Here is a 12,760-nt window from a genome sequence, read left to right as displayed (position 1 = left end):
CAGAGAGCAGAATTGACAGAGACATTTTATATGGAGTGTAAAAACAAAAGTTTAGCATAGTTATGTTGAATTAAAATGGAGATAAGTGTTTGGGTTCATATACAGTAGGTGTTTGGGTTCATATACAGTAGGTGTTTGGGTTCATATACAGTAGGTGTTTGGGTTCATATACAGTAGGTGTTTGGGTTTAGTGGGGTTAATAGGTGACGACAAGCCTTCACCTTATCAGGCTTTATTTGTATTGTCCCCTACAGATGGATTATACCAGTTCAAACAAACTTTCCACTACCCAGCTAGCAATGAGGAATCTGCCCAGAAGCGGCCTTCTTCCGGGGGAAGAACTGATTGAACTGATTGAATCCGCCTGGAATCTGGTGTCGGACTCGGCACAGAATCAAAATTAATGACTGCCCAGAATCGGCCCAAGTACATCGGGCCGTTTCCGTCTAAATGAATTCAGGCGACTATGCTGGCATCTTACTAGAATCCCCCCATAAAGCGTCCCGATGCAATTTTAAATAAATGTATACAAAATTACCCGATTTACTCATTTTAAATATTACTATTATAATTTTTTTTACATACAAATTATTCCCATCCACAATTTTTTTAAATAATTGTATTTATTGCACTTGATATTTTCGTGATATCAAGTTGTCTTGTTCCATCGCTGCAACTCCCGTACTACCACAGGAGAGGCGAAGGTCGAGAGCCGTGCGACCTCCGAAAAACAACTCCGCCAAGCCGCACTGCTTCTTAAAACTTCTCTGCGCTACGCATCCCTTTTACGGGATCACTTTCCTAAACAACCGCTAGAATTGCAGGGCGCCAAATGCATAAATATTACTAAAAATATTTATAATCATGCAATCACAAGTGAAATATACCAAAACACAGCTTAGCTTGTTGTTAATCCACCTATCGTGTCAGATCTTGAAAATATATTTTACAGCGAAAGAAATCCAAGCTTTTGTGATCCAGCTTAGCCTTATATTAGCTTGGTATTACATTTACATTTACATTTAAGTCATTTAGCAGACGCTCTTATCCAGAGCGACTTACAAGTTGGTGCATTCACCTTATGATGTCCAGTGGAACAACCACTTTACAATAGTGCATCTAACTCTAAGGGGGGGGAGGGGTTAGAAGGATTACTTTATCCTATCCTAGGTATTCCTTAAAGAGGTGGGGTTTCAGGTGTCTCCGGAAGGTGGTGATTGATTCCGCTGACCTGGCGTCGTGGGGGAGTTTGTTCCACCATTCGGGTGCCAGAGCAGCGAACAGTTTTGACTGGGCTGAGCGGGAGCTGTACTACCTCAGAGGTAGGGAGGCGAGCAGGCCAGAGGTGGATGAACGCAGTGCCCTTGTTTGGGTGTAGGGCCTGATCAGAGCCTGAAGGTACGGAGGTGCCGTTCCCCTCACAGCTCCGTAGGCAAGCACCATGGTCTTGTAGCGGATGCGAGCTTCAACTGGAAGCCAGTGGAGAGAGCGGAGGAGCGGGGTGACGTGAGAGAACTTGGGAAGGTTGAACACCAGACGGGCTGCGGCGTTCTGGATGAGTTGTAGGGGTTTAATCGCACAGGCAGGGAGCCCAGCCAACAGCGAGTTGCAGTAATCCAGACGGGAGATGACAAGTGCCTGGATTAGGACCTGCGCCGCTTCCTGTGTGAGGCAGGGTCGTACTCTGCGAATGTTGTAGAGCATGAACCTACAGGAACGGGTCACCGCCTTGATGTTGGTTGAGAACGACAGGGTGTTGTCCAGGATCACGCCAAGGTTCTTAGCGCTCTGGGAGGAGGACACAATGGAGTTGTTAACCGTGATGGCGAGATCATGGAACGGGCAGTCCTTCCCCGGGAGGAAGAGCAGCTCCGTCTTGCCGAGGTTCAGCTTAAGGTGGTGATCCGTCATCCACACTGATATGTCTGCCAGACATGCAGAGATGCGATTCGCCACCTGGTTATCAGAAGGGGGAAAGGAGAAGATTAATTGTGTGTCGTCTGCATAGCAATGATAGGAGAGACCATGTGAGGATATGACAGAGCCAAGTGACTTGGTGTATAGCGAGAATAGGAGAGGGCCTAGAACAGAGCCCTGGGGGACACCAGTGGTGAGAGCACGTGGTGCGGAGACAGATTCTCGCCACGCCACCTGGTAGGAGCGACCTGTCAGGTAGGACGCAATCCAAGCGTGGGCCGCGCCGGAGATGCCCAACTCGGAGAGGGTGGAGAGGAGGATCTGATGGTTCACAGTATCAAAGGCAGCCGATAGGTCTAGAAGGATGAGAGCAGAGGAGAGAGAGTTAGCTTTAGCAGTGCGGAGCGCCTCCATGACACAGAGAAGAGCAGTCTCAGTTGAATGACTAGTCTTGAAACCTGACTGATTTGGATCAAGAAGGTCATTCTGAGAGAGATAGCAGGAGAGCTGGCCAAGGACGGCACGTTCAAGAGTTTTGGAGAGAAAAGAAAGAAGGGATACTGGTCTGTAGTTGTTGACATCAGAGGGATCGAGTGTAGGTTTTTTCAGAAGGGGTGCAACTCTTGCTCTCTTGAAGGCGGAAGGGACGTAGCCAGCGATCAAGGATGAGTTGATGAGCGAGGTGAGGTAAGGGAGAAGGTCTCCGGAAATGGTCTGGAGAAGAGAGGAGGGGATAGGGTCAAGCGGGCAGGTTGTTGGGCGGCCGGCCGTCACAAGACGCGAGATTTCATCTGGAGAGAGAGGGGAGAAAGAGGTCAAAGCACAGGGTAGGGCAGTGTGAGCAGAACCAGCGGTGTCGTTTGACTTAGCAAACGAGGATCGGATGTCGTCGACCTTCTTTTCAAAATGGTTGACGAAGTCATCCGCAGAGAGGGAGGAGGGGGGGAGGGGGAGGAGGATTCAGGAGGGAGGAGAAGGTGGCAAAGAGCTTCCTAGGGTTAGAGGCAGATGCTTGGAATTTAGAGTGGTAGAAAGTGGCTTTAGCAGCAGAGACAGAAGAGGAGAATGTAGAGAGGAGGGAGTGAAAGGATGCCAGGTCCGCAGGGAGGCGAGTTTTCCTCCATTTCCGCTCGGCTGCCCGGAGCCCTGTTCTGTGAGCTCGCAATGAGTCGTCGAGCCACGGAGCAGGAGGGGAGGACCGAGCCGGCCTGGAGGATAGGGGACATAGAGAGTCAAAGGATGCAGAAAGGGAGGAGAGGAGGGTTGAGGAGGCAGAATCAGGAGATAGGTTGGAGAAGGTTTGAGCAGAGGGAAGAGATGATAGGATGGAAGAGGAGAGAGTAGCGGGGGAGAGAGAGCGAAGGTTGGGACGGCGCGATACCATCCGAGTAGGGGCAGTGTGGGAAGTGTTGGATGAGAGCGAGAGGGAAAAGGATACAAGGTAGTGGTCGGAGACTTGGAGGGGAGTTGCAATGAGATTAGTGGAAGAACAGCATCTAGTAAAGATGAGGTCAAGCGTATTGCCTGCCTTGTGAGTAGGGGGGGAAGGTGAGAGGGTGAGGTCAAAAGAGGAGAGGAGTGGAAAGAAGGAGGCAGAGAGGAATGAGTCAAAGGTAGACGTGGGGAGGTTAAAGTCACCCAGAACTGTGAGAGGTGAGCCATCCTCAGGAAAGGAGCTTATCAAGGCGTCAAGCTCATTGATGAACTCTCCAAGGGAACCTGGGGGGCGATAAATGATAAGGATGTTAAGCTTGAAAGGGCTGGTAACTGTGACAGCATGGAATTCAAAGGAGGCGATAGACAGATGGGTCAGGGGAGAAAGAGAGAATGTCCACTTGGGAGAGATGAGGATCCCAGTGCCACCACCCCGCTGACCAGAAGCTATCGGGGTGTGCGAGAACACGTGGGCAGACGAGGAGAGAGCAGTAGGAGTAGCAGTGTTATCTGTGGTAATCCATGTTTCCGTCAGTGCCAAGAAGTCGAGGGACTGGAGGGAAGCATAGGCTGAGATGAACTCTGCCTTGTTGGCCGCAGATCGGCAGTTCCAGAGGCTGCCGGAGACCTGGAACTCCACGTGGGTCGTGCGCGCTGGGACCACCAGGCAGTGGCCACGCGGTGTGAAGCGTTTGTATGGTCTGTGCAGAGAGGAGAGAAGAGGGATAGACAGACACATAGTTGACAGGCTACAGAAGAGGCTACGCTAATGCAAAGGAGATTGGAATGACAAGTGGACTACACGTCTCGAATGTTCAGAAAGTTAAACTTACGTTGCAAGAAATCTTATTGACTAAAATGATACAGTGCTGCTGAAGTAGGCTAGCTAGCAGTGGCTGCGTTGTTGACTTAGTTTGAAAGTGTAGCTGGCTAGGTAGCCTCGGTACTAGTGTAGTGTAGCATTCGGTATTAGACTTATATTAGTTTATATTAGCTTGATTAGCTTGGTCACGAAAGTAAGAAAAGCAATAAAGCAATAAAGTAAGAAAAGCAATAAAATTAATCGCTTACCTTTGATAATCTTTGGATGTTTCCACTCACGAGTCTCCCAGTTACACAACAAATGTTCTTTTTGTTCGATAAATATTACTTATATCACAAAAAAAACGCCATTTGGGTTGCGCATTATGTTGAGAAAAAAAAAGCCGTGTTCCGTTTGACAAATTCCCAAAAGTATCCGTAATAGTCGTAGAAACATTTTAAATGTTTTTTATAATCAATCCTCAGGTTGTCATTAACAAACATAATCGATAATATTTCAACCGGAGCATAACCTATTCAATAAGAGACAAACGGAAAATGGTGAGTTTCTCCCGCGCGCGCAGGAAATATTCGTAGGACACTTTTCAAAATAAAAGCCTGAAACTATGTCTAAAGCCTGGTCACAGCCTGAGGAAGCCATTGGAAAAGGAATCTGGTTGATACCCCTTTAAATGGTGGTTAGACGGGGCAGGGAACACAGATTAAAAAATATATATATAACTTCCGGGTTACATTTTCTCAGGTTTTCGCTTGCAGAATAAGCATTGTTATTCTCACAGACAATATTTTGACAGTTTTGGAAACTTTGGAGTGTTTTCTATCCTAATCTGTAAATTACATGCATATTCTACGATCTGGGCCAGAGAAAATTTCCGTTTACGTTGGGCACGTTATTTAAATCTGACCCCTAGCGCTAAGAGGCAATGCATACTTATCCCGGAATGCAGCCGCACCAATGTGTCAGAGGAAACACTGTACACCCGGTGACCATGTCAGCATGCATGTGCCTGGCCCGCCACAGGAGTCACTACAGCGCGATGGGATAAGGACATCCCAGCTGGTCAAACCCTCCGCTAACCCGGACAATGCTGGGCCAATTGTGCGTCGCCTCATGGGTCTCCCAGTCGCGACCGGCATGGGTATCAAACCAGCATCTGTAGCAACGTAGTTTGTACTGCGATGCAGTGTTTCAGACCGCTGTGCCAATCGGGATGTCACGAATCCCGCTTCCTGAGTCTGTTTTTGCCTGTGTTCTGTCCTGGAGTGTTTTTCCGGTGTCCTGGAACGCACCCTGTCTGGTTGCCGGGCGACGTAGCTAGTTGGGAGATCTCTGATTACCCGCACCTGTATCCCATCAGCTATCTGCACACCTGGTCCTGATCATCACCCCTCCACTTCTTAAGCTCTGACCTGACATCCATTCCCTGCCGGATCGTTAGCCATGAACAGTATGTTGTGCCAGCGTATCAGCCTCCAGTTTGATAGAGTTTGTTTTGTTGTTTAGTACGTCTTGCTTGCCTTGAACTTACCTCCGTTTGTTCTGTCTACAGTCATTCACCCGGAACACTTACCCCATCCCTGCCTGGTCGTCGGTGGCTTCTGTTACTCCCTTGGATCTGCCTATTCACTCCCATCAACTCACCTCCGCTGCCCGCTCCGCCACCTGGATCTTTCTACCTCTACGTTTAAACTTGTAAATAAATACTCACCTTCGTCCTACTCTCCTTGTCCTGGTCTGCTTCTGGGTTCTATTTTAGAAAACCGTGACAGAACGATCCGGCCAAGGATGAACCCAGCGGACCTGGACTCCGTTTGCCATGCCATTACCCAGCAGGAGAAGATATTGGGACAACACAACACGGCGCTACAGGAGATAGCGTTTTCAGTCCGGAACTTCTCTGCTAGCTTGACGAGTATCCAGGATCAGCTCAGTTTGCCGGCGGGTCATCCACCACCTGTTTCACCCCTCTCACCTGCCGCTTCTGGAGCGGTGTCCTTCCGTGAGCCCAAGGTTCCGACGCCTGATAAGTACGGAGGGGATTTGGATCCTGGATCTTTCTACCTCTATGTTTAAACTTGTAAATAAATACTCACCTTCGTCAGACTCTCCTTGTCCTGGTCTGCTTCTGGGTTCTATTTTAGAAAACCGTGACACGGGAGGCCCAATCTATAAAGTTTTTAATACTTATCAACTTGAACAAAGTATCAAAATACTAAAATACTACGATTTTTGGTCCCAGTTCGCCCCTTTATTTGCAGATGGTGTAAATCATTCAGAGGTAAAGGGCTCAAGTTTGGCTAATTGATGTAGAAGTAAAATATATAAATGCACAGTTTGCATAAGAGTTACAGTGAAGCCATGTCAGTAATTTGAGCCAAGGTAGAAGACAATGTCAGTTATCTTTACTGTAAATAGCTACTTACTTAAACACATGAGAAATGGACTAGGCAGTCTACTGTAGATATGCACATACATTACTTACAAGTGAGATGCAGAATCACCATACAGATAATAATGGGGTCATCTATGGGGCTTTGGTGACAAAGTGGATGGCACTGTGATAGACTGCATCCAATTTGTTGAGTAGGGTGTTGGAGGCTATTTTGTAAATGACATCGCCGAAGTCAAGGATCGGTAGGATGGTCAGTTTTACGAGGATATGTTTGGCAGCATGAGTGAAGGATGCTTTGTTGCGAAATAGGAAGCCAATTCTAGATTTAACTTTGGATTGGAGATGTTTGATGTGAGTCTGGAAGGAGAGTTTACAGTCTAACCAGACACCTAGGTATCTGTAGTTGTCCACATATTCTAAGTCAGAACCGTCCAGAGTAGTGATGCTGAGCGGGCGGGCAGGTGTAGGCAGCGATCGGTTGAAGAGCATGCATTTAGTTTTAGTTGTATTTAAGAGCAGTTGGAAGATACGGAAGGAGAGTTGTATGGCATTGAAGCTCGTCTGGAGGGTAGTTAACACAGTTTTCAAAGAAGGGCCAGAAGTATACAGAACGGTGTCGTCTGCGTAGAGGTGGATCAGAGACTCACCAGCAGCAAGAGCGGCAATGTGTACAGTTGAAGTCGGAAGTTTACATACACCTTAGCCAAATACATTTAAACTCAGTTATTCACAATTCCTGACATTTAATCCCAGTAAAAATTCCCTGTCTTAGGTCAGTTAGGATCACCACTTTATTTTAAGAATGTCAAATGTCAGAATAATAGTTGATTTATTTCAGCTTTTATTTCTTTCATCACATTCCCAGTAGGTCAGAAGTTTACATACACTCAATTAGTATTTGGTAGCATTGCCATTAAATTGTTTAACTTGGGTCAAACGTTTCGGGTAGGCTTCCACAAGCTTCCCACAATATGTTGGGTGAAGTTTGGCCCATTCTTCCTGACACAGCTGGTGTAACTGAGTCAGGTTTGTAGGCCTCCTTGCTTGCACACGCTTTTTCAATTCTGCCCAAAAATGTTCTATGGGATTGAAGTCAGGGCTTTGTGATGGTCACTTGCAAGCCTCTCCCTTTTTCCTCCAAACATAACAATGGTCATTATGGCCAAACCGTTCTATTTTTGTTTCATCAGACCAGAGGACATTTCTCCAAAAAGTACGATTTTGGCCCTATGTGCAAACCGTAGTCTGGCTACCGTAGTCTGGTTTTGGAACAGCGGCTTCTTCCTTGCTGAGCAGCCTTTCAGGTTATTTCAATATACGACTCGTTTTACTGTGGATATTGATACATTTGTACCTGTTTCCTCCAGCATCTTCACAAGGTCCTTTGCTGATGTTCTTGGGTTGATTTGCACTTTTCGCACCAAAGTACGTTCATCTCTAAGAGACAGAACGCGTCTCCTTCCTGCTGCGTGTTCCCATGGTGTTTATACTTGCGTACTATTGTTTGTACAGATGAACATGGTACCTTCAGGTGTTTGAAAATTAATAATCTGTCTGTAAACAATTGTTGGAAAATTTACTTGTGTCATGCACAAAGTAGATGTCCTAACCGACTTGCCAAAACTATGGTTTGTTAACAAGAAATTTGTGGAGTGGTTGAAAAATGAGTTTTAACAACTCCAACCTAAGTGTATGTAAACTTCCGACTTCAACTGTATATCTATGAGGTATGTAGAGTCAGAGAGATTCTTGCGGTGTGCAAGCACAAGGTCTCTCTTGAATTATTATCATTTAAAAAAAAAATTCAACTAGACTAAACATAATTAAATAAAGGTTCAATAAAAAGGCACCTCTTCTGTGATAAGAAATAGATGTGTGTTGGTGTTCCTCCATTTCTAATGGTGTGATGGAGCCTGACACATATTCAGCTAAACTGCTATTACTTTAATGATATTGTAAATGTGTATATGTGGTCGCAGAGATGTTCTGCAGACAGAGAATAGAGATGTACGGAGTGTAAAATTCTATGGTTTATTATGTTATATCTTTAAAAAAGATATATAATGACGGCTGACTATGGCCTGTCCTCGTTCTGTGGTGCTGGCTGTTGTGCAACTTTCACTATGAGTAGATCTATTGCAAGAGGCCTAAATCATTTTCCATAACATGTGGTACTGCTAGACATCACATCATTAAGTAAACTTTGACCTACACATTTGTGTTGATTGGCCTTTGCTGCACTAAGGGTCTGTTTCACACCCACTAAGTAGTGTGAACAGTAAGGGGCCCTAAGGGACAAAGTAGAGAGCAGTGTGGGTGCAGGTCAGTCTTCCTGTGTTAAATGTCTATAAGAGGTTAGTTTCCATCAGTGGAAAGTTACTGCAAAACCTCCACCTTCACCACAAGGCTTTGTAAACAGACCATAATGTCTGAGACAGTTAAGAGCATCTGTCTGTAAAAAGCGTCATATCATCATAGTATGCAATGAGTTCAATTTATTCAAATTCAAACAGTTGGAAACACTTTATTTTTCTTTACACAATCAACTAGTTCTCTGTTGCTAAAATGGGCACACAAATAAATAACAATAACAATCTGTCGAGGTGCCCTTGAGCAAGGCACTTAACCCTAATTGCTCCAGGGGTGCTGTACAATGGTGACCCTGGCTGTGAACCCACTCCCTGCGGGAGTCTCAGGGGGAGTTGGGATTAGCAACAACAACAACAACAAAAAACATTTTCATTACACACTTGTGTACCAAGACAAATATAAGCACCACCCCAAATTATTATTATTATTATTATTATTCAAATAAAAAAATAGCAATGCATTCAATTATTCCAACATTGTATCACAATAAAGCTATGACCACTGTTTTCATCACATTTGACTGCTTATAGATAGTTAATGAAGCTAGAACTAGTTATTAAAGAGTTATCTAGTATAAAATGATCTTTGGTTCATTCATCCAGTTCTACTGTCTGATCCCAGCGTACACCACTGTCTTCATGTGACCTCTCTGTCTTCTAGACCTGTTCTTCTTGTTGCTCAGATTCAGAGCTACGTAATGGAGACTGTCTCCATCTTGGTCCTGTGAAGCACATAAAAGCATTGTTGACATAAAATTATTTTTTATTAGTGAAGTTGGTTAAAGACAGGCTTCACAATAGACTTCAGACAATATAAAATGATTTCTGCATACCCCTGCGTCTGACCGGGTAACTGCAGGACCTCTGGTCTGTGAGACGAGTCCTGAAAAGAATGACACAAAAGATTAGGATACTTCCTCTTCTTCTACTACTGAAACAACAACAAATGGTGACATCAACGAATAGCAAGGGATAGTAACTTACCTCTGCACTGCACACATGTTGTGTTGTTCATCTTGTACATGATGCAAACCAGGACAATGATCAAGGTGAACGTGACACCCAATACTACACCCAGGCAGGACACCAAGAGAAGAGGATCTGCTCTATGGTCTGTTGAAATTCAAACAGTAATAGAAGAAACCAGAATAGCAAGTAAAGGTATATTCTACACCGTAGACTATACAGTAGATATAAAATGAAATAGAAGCTGTATCATATACCCTCAATGTTCAGCTTGGTCCCGTTCCCAAAGAGTATCTCCCCACATGAGGCCACAGCACAGTAGTAAGTCCCAGCATCAGAGAGGCTGAGGTTCCTCTTGGGGAGGTTGTAGACACAGCTCTGTGTAGGAGACCCAGCCTCAGGGCTCTTCTCATGCTGGTCACTTTTGTCTCCATGGGTGTAAATGATTCCTGGACGAGATTCTCCTGAGCCACGTCTGAACCAATAGACACTGTGTTCTTCTACACAGGTCTCAGTGTGTATTGTACAGTTCAGCGTCACAGAGTCTCCTGGATGGACTGACTCAGACACAGGCTGCTGGAGCACAGACATGCTGTTGGACTCTGAGTCTGAAGAGAGTGAGTAACTAAAGTAAGACTAAGTGGGTGAAAAACATGAAAAGCCATGTATTCATCACTAGCATTTGATGAAGCAGTTGTACTAACATACCAACATACAAGGCCACACATTTTGAAATTGAAGAAGCAAATGTTTAGTTACTTTTGACAATTAAAACAGTTCCCTCTCCAAATGTTTGCTCATAGATGGCTGTAGTGGAACAATAGTATGTAGCGGAGTCCCCTGGCTCTGTCTTTGATATGGTCAAGTTACAGCTGTAGTCTCCTCTCCTCACACCCAAATGTTTTGTCTCGGTAAAGTCCTTGATAAAGTTGTTCGAATGATAACTGTCTTCGCCAACATAAAGAGATGACGTCATGTGGAGTGGTTTCTGTCCAAAACTCTGCTTGAACCAATTAAATCTGGTCACCGACACATTAGGACAAAGGCAAGTGAGAGTCACAGTGCCTCCCAGCTCAGTAACCATCACAGGGGTTGGTTGGATTACGTTTGGTTCGGTGAAAGCGCAAACTGTCAAAGCAAACAAACAAAATGGAACAAAGTCACAGGCATTTCTACCCATTACAGACAACATCCACTTCACTTATCATATTTAAACTACATACATACTACAAATGATTAAATAAGGAACTCAATTAAATGTCTTACACTTACCCAAGTTGATGTAAAATATAAATACTTCTCTATTCATCATTGTAACATTAGTCCCTTCTTCACTGTATAGTGTGTGGGTCTGACAGTGGGTGACTTTATATGCACCTTGTATATGATGGCACTTTACATGTACCCATCATACAGTAGGAGGGAACACTGAAACTAGAGATTTTATTGGCTGACTACAATCTCAGAAGTGTGTCCTCTGGCTTACCATAGTTTGAGCTTCACGGGAATGACTTTTCAAGAAGACATTATAAAGCGATTCAGAGTTACTAGATCAAGGCAATCAAATATTTGCCTGATATGGCTGTTTCTTTTTTGAGAATAATTTTACATTTTCTGAAATGAGATGTTTGGACAAGAAACAGTGAAATATCTCTAGTGGTGCTAATACTACCGACCCCAACCCAACTCTGCCCAGCCCAGCCCAGCCCAAGGGTTAAAGTGATTCATAATGTAAATTTACCCACCACTGCATTTCTGGCTATTGGTTTTCATCATAAGCCTCCAACATTAAATACGAATATTATTTGTAACCGCAATAGCATTCAATAATATACGGTACCAGTCAAAAGTTTGGACACACCTACTCATTCAAGGTTTTTTTATTTTTTGTATTACTGTTTTCTATATTGTAGAATAATAGTGAGGACATTAACACTTTGAAACACATATGGAATCATGTAGTAACCAAAAAATTATTAAACAAATAAAATTATATTTTAGATTTTAGATTCTTCAAAGTAGCCAACATTTGCCTTGATGACAGCTTTGCACACTCTTGACATTATCTCAACCAGCTTCAGCTGGAATGCTTTTCCAATAGTCTTGAGTTCCCACATATGCTGTGCACTTGTTGGCAGCTTTTCCTTCACTCTGCAGTCCAACTCATCCCAAACCATCTCAATTGGGTTGAGGATGGGTGATTGTGGAGGCCAGGTCATCTGATGCAGCACTCCATCACTCTTCTTCTTGGTCAAATAGCCCTTGCACAGCCTGGAGGTGTGTTGGGTCATTGTCCTGATGAAAAACAATGATAGTCCCACTAAGCGCAAACCAGATGGGATGGTGTATCGCTACAGAATGCTGTCGTAGCCATGCTGGTTAAGTGTGCCTTGAATTCTAAATAAATGACTGGCAGTGTCACCAGCAAAGCACCCCCACACCATCACACCTCCTCCTCCGTGCTTCACGGCGGGAACCACACATGCAGAGATCATCCATTCATCTACTCTGCGTCTCACAAAGACACGGCGGTTGGAACCAAACATCTCAAATTTGGACTCATCATGACCAAAAGACAGATTTCCACCAGTCTAATGGCCATTGCTCGTGTTTCTTGGCCCATTAAGTCTCTTCTTCTTATTTGTGTCTTTGCAGTAGTTAGACCATGTAGGCCTGATTCACACAGTCTCCTCTGAACAGTTGATGTTGAGACGTGTCTGTTTGTCACGCCCTGAACATAGAGGGCGTGACTTTGGGTGATCTAGTACAAATATTTCTATGTTGGTGCTAATGTGGTTCCCAATTAGAGGCAGCTGTTTATCGTTGCCTCTGATTGGGGATCATATTTACGTAGGCTTT

At 44.6% G+C, this 12,760-nt stretch overlaps 1 protein-coding gene across 1 annotated transcript; it reads right to left on the bottom strand.

Moving 5' to 3' along the window:
- Positions 1–9,228: 9,228 nt before the first annotated feature.
- LOC139534479 (uncharacterized) lies at positions 9,229–11,249 on the bottom strand. Its single transcript, XM_071333655.1, has 6 exons — positions 11,174–11,249; positions 10,661–11,029; positions 10,159–10,509; positions 9,920–10,048; positions 9,769–9,818; positions 9,229–9,657 (listed from the first exon to the last, which is right to left on the bottom strand). Exons 1-6 carry the CDS (start codon positions 11,211–11,213, stop codon positions 9,541–9,543), a joined length of 1,056 nt encoding a protein of 351 aa, XP_071189756.1. The 5' UTR covers positions 11,214–11,249; the 3' UTR covers positions 9,229–9,540.
- Positions 11,250–12,760: the final 1,511 nt, after the last annotated feature.

The sequence above is a fragment of the Salvelinus alpinus genome, chromosome 11 (assembly GCF_045679555.1).
Source record: "Salvelinus alpinus chromosome 11, SLU_Salpinus.1, whole genome shotgun sequence".
Taxonomy (NCBI): domain Eukaryota; kingdom Metazoa; phylum Chordata; class Actinopteri; order Salmoniformes; family Salmonidae; genus Salvelinus; species Salvelinus alpinus.
The sequence above is the reverse complement of the archived record's forward strand: the minus strand, read 5'-3'. Positions and strand labels throughout refer to the sequence as shown.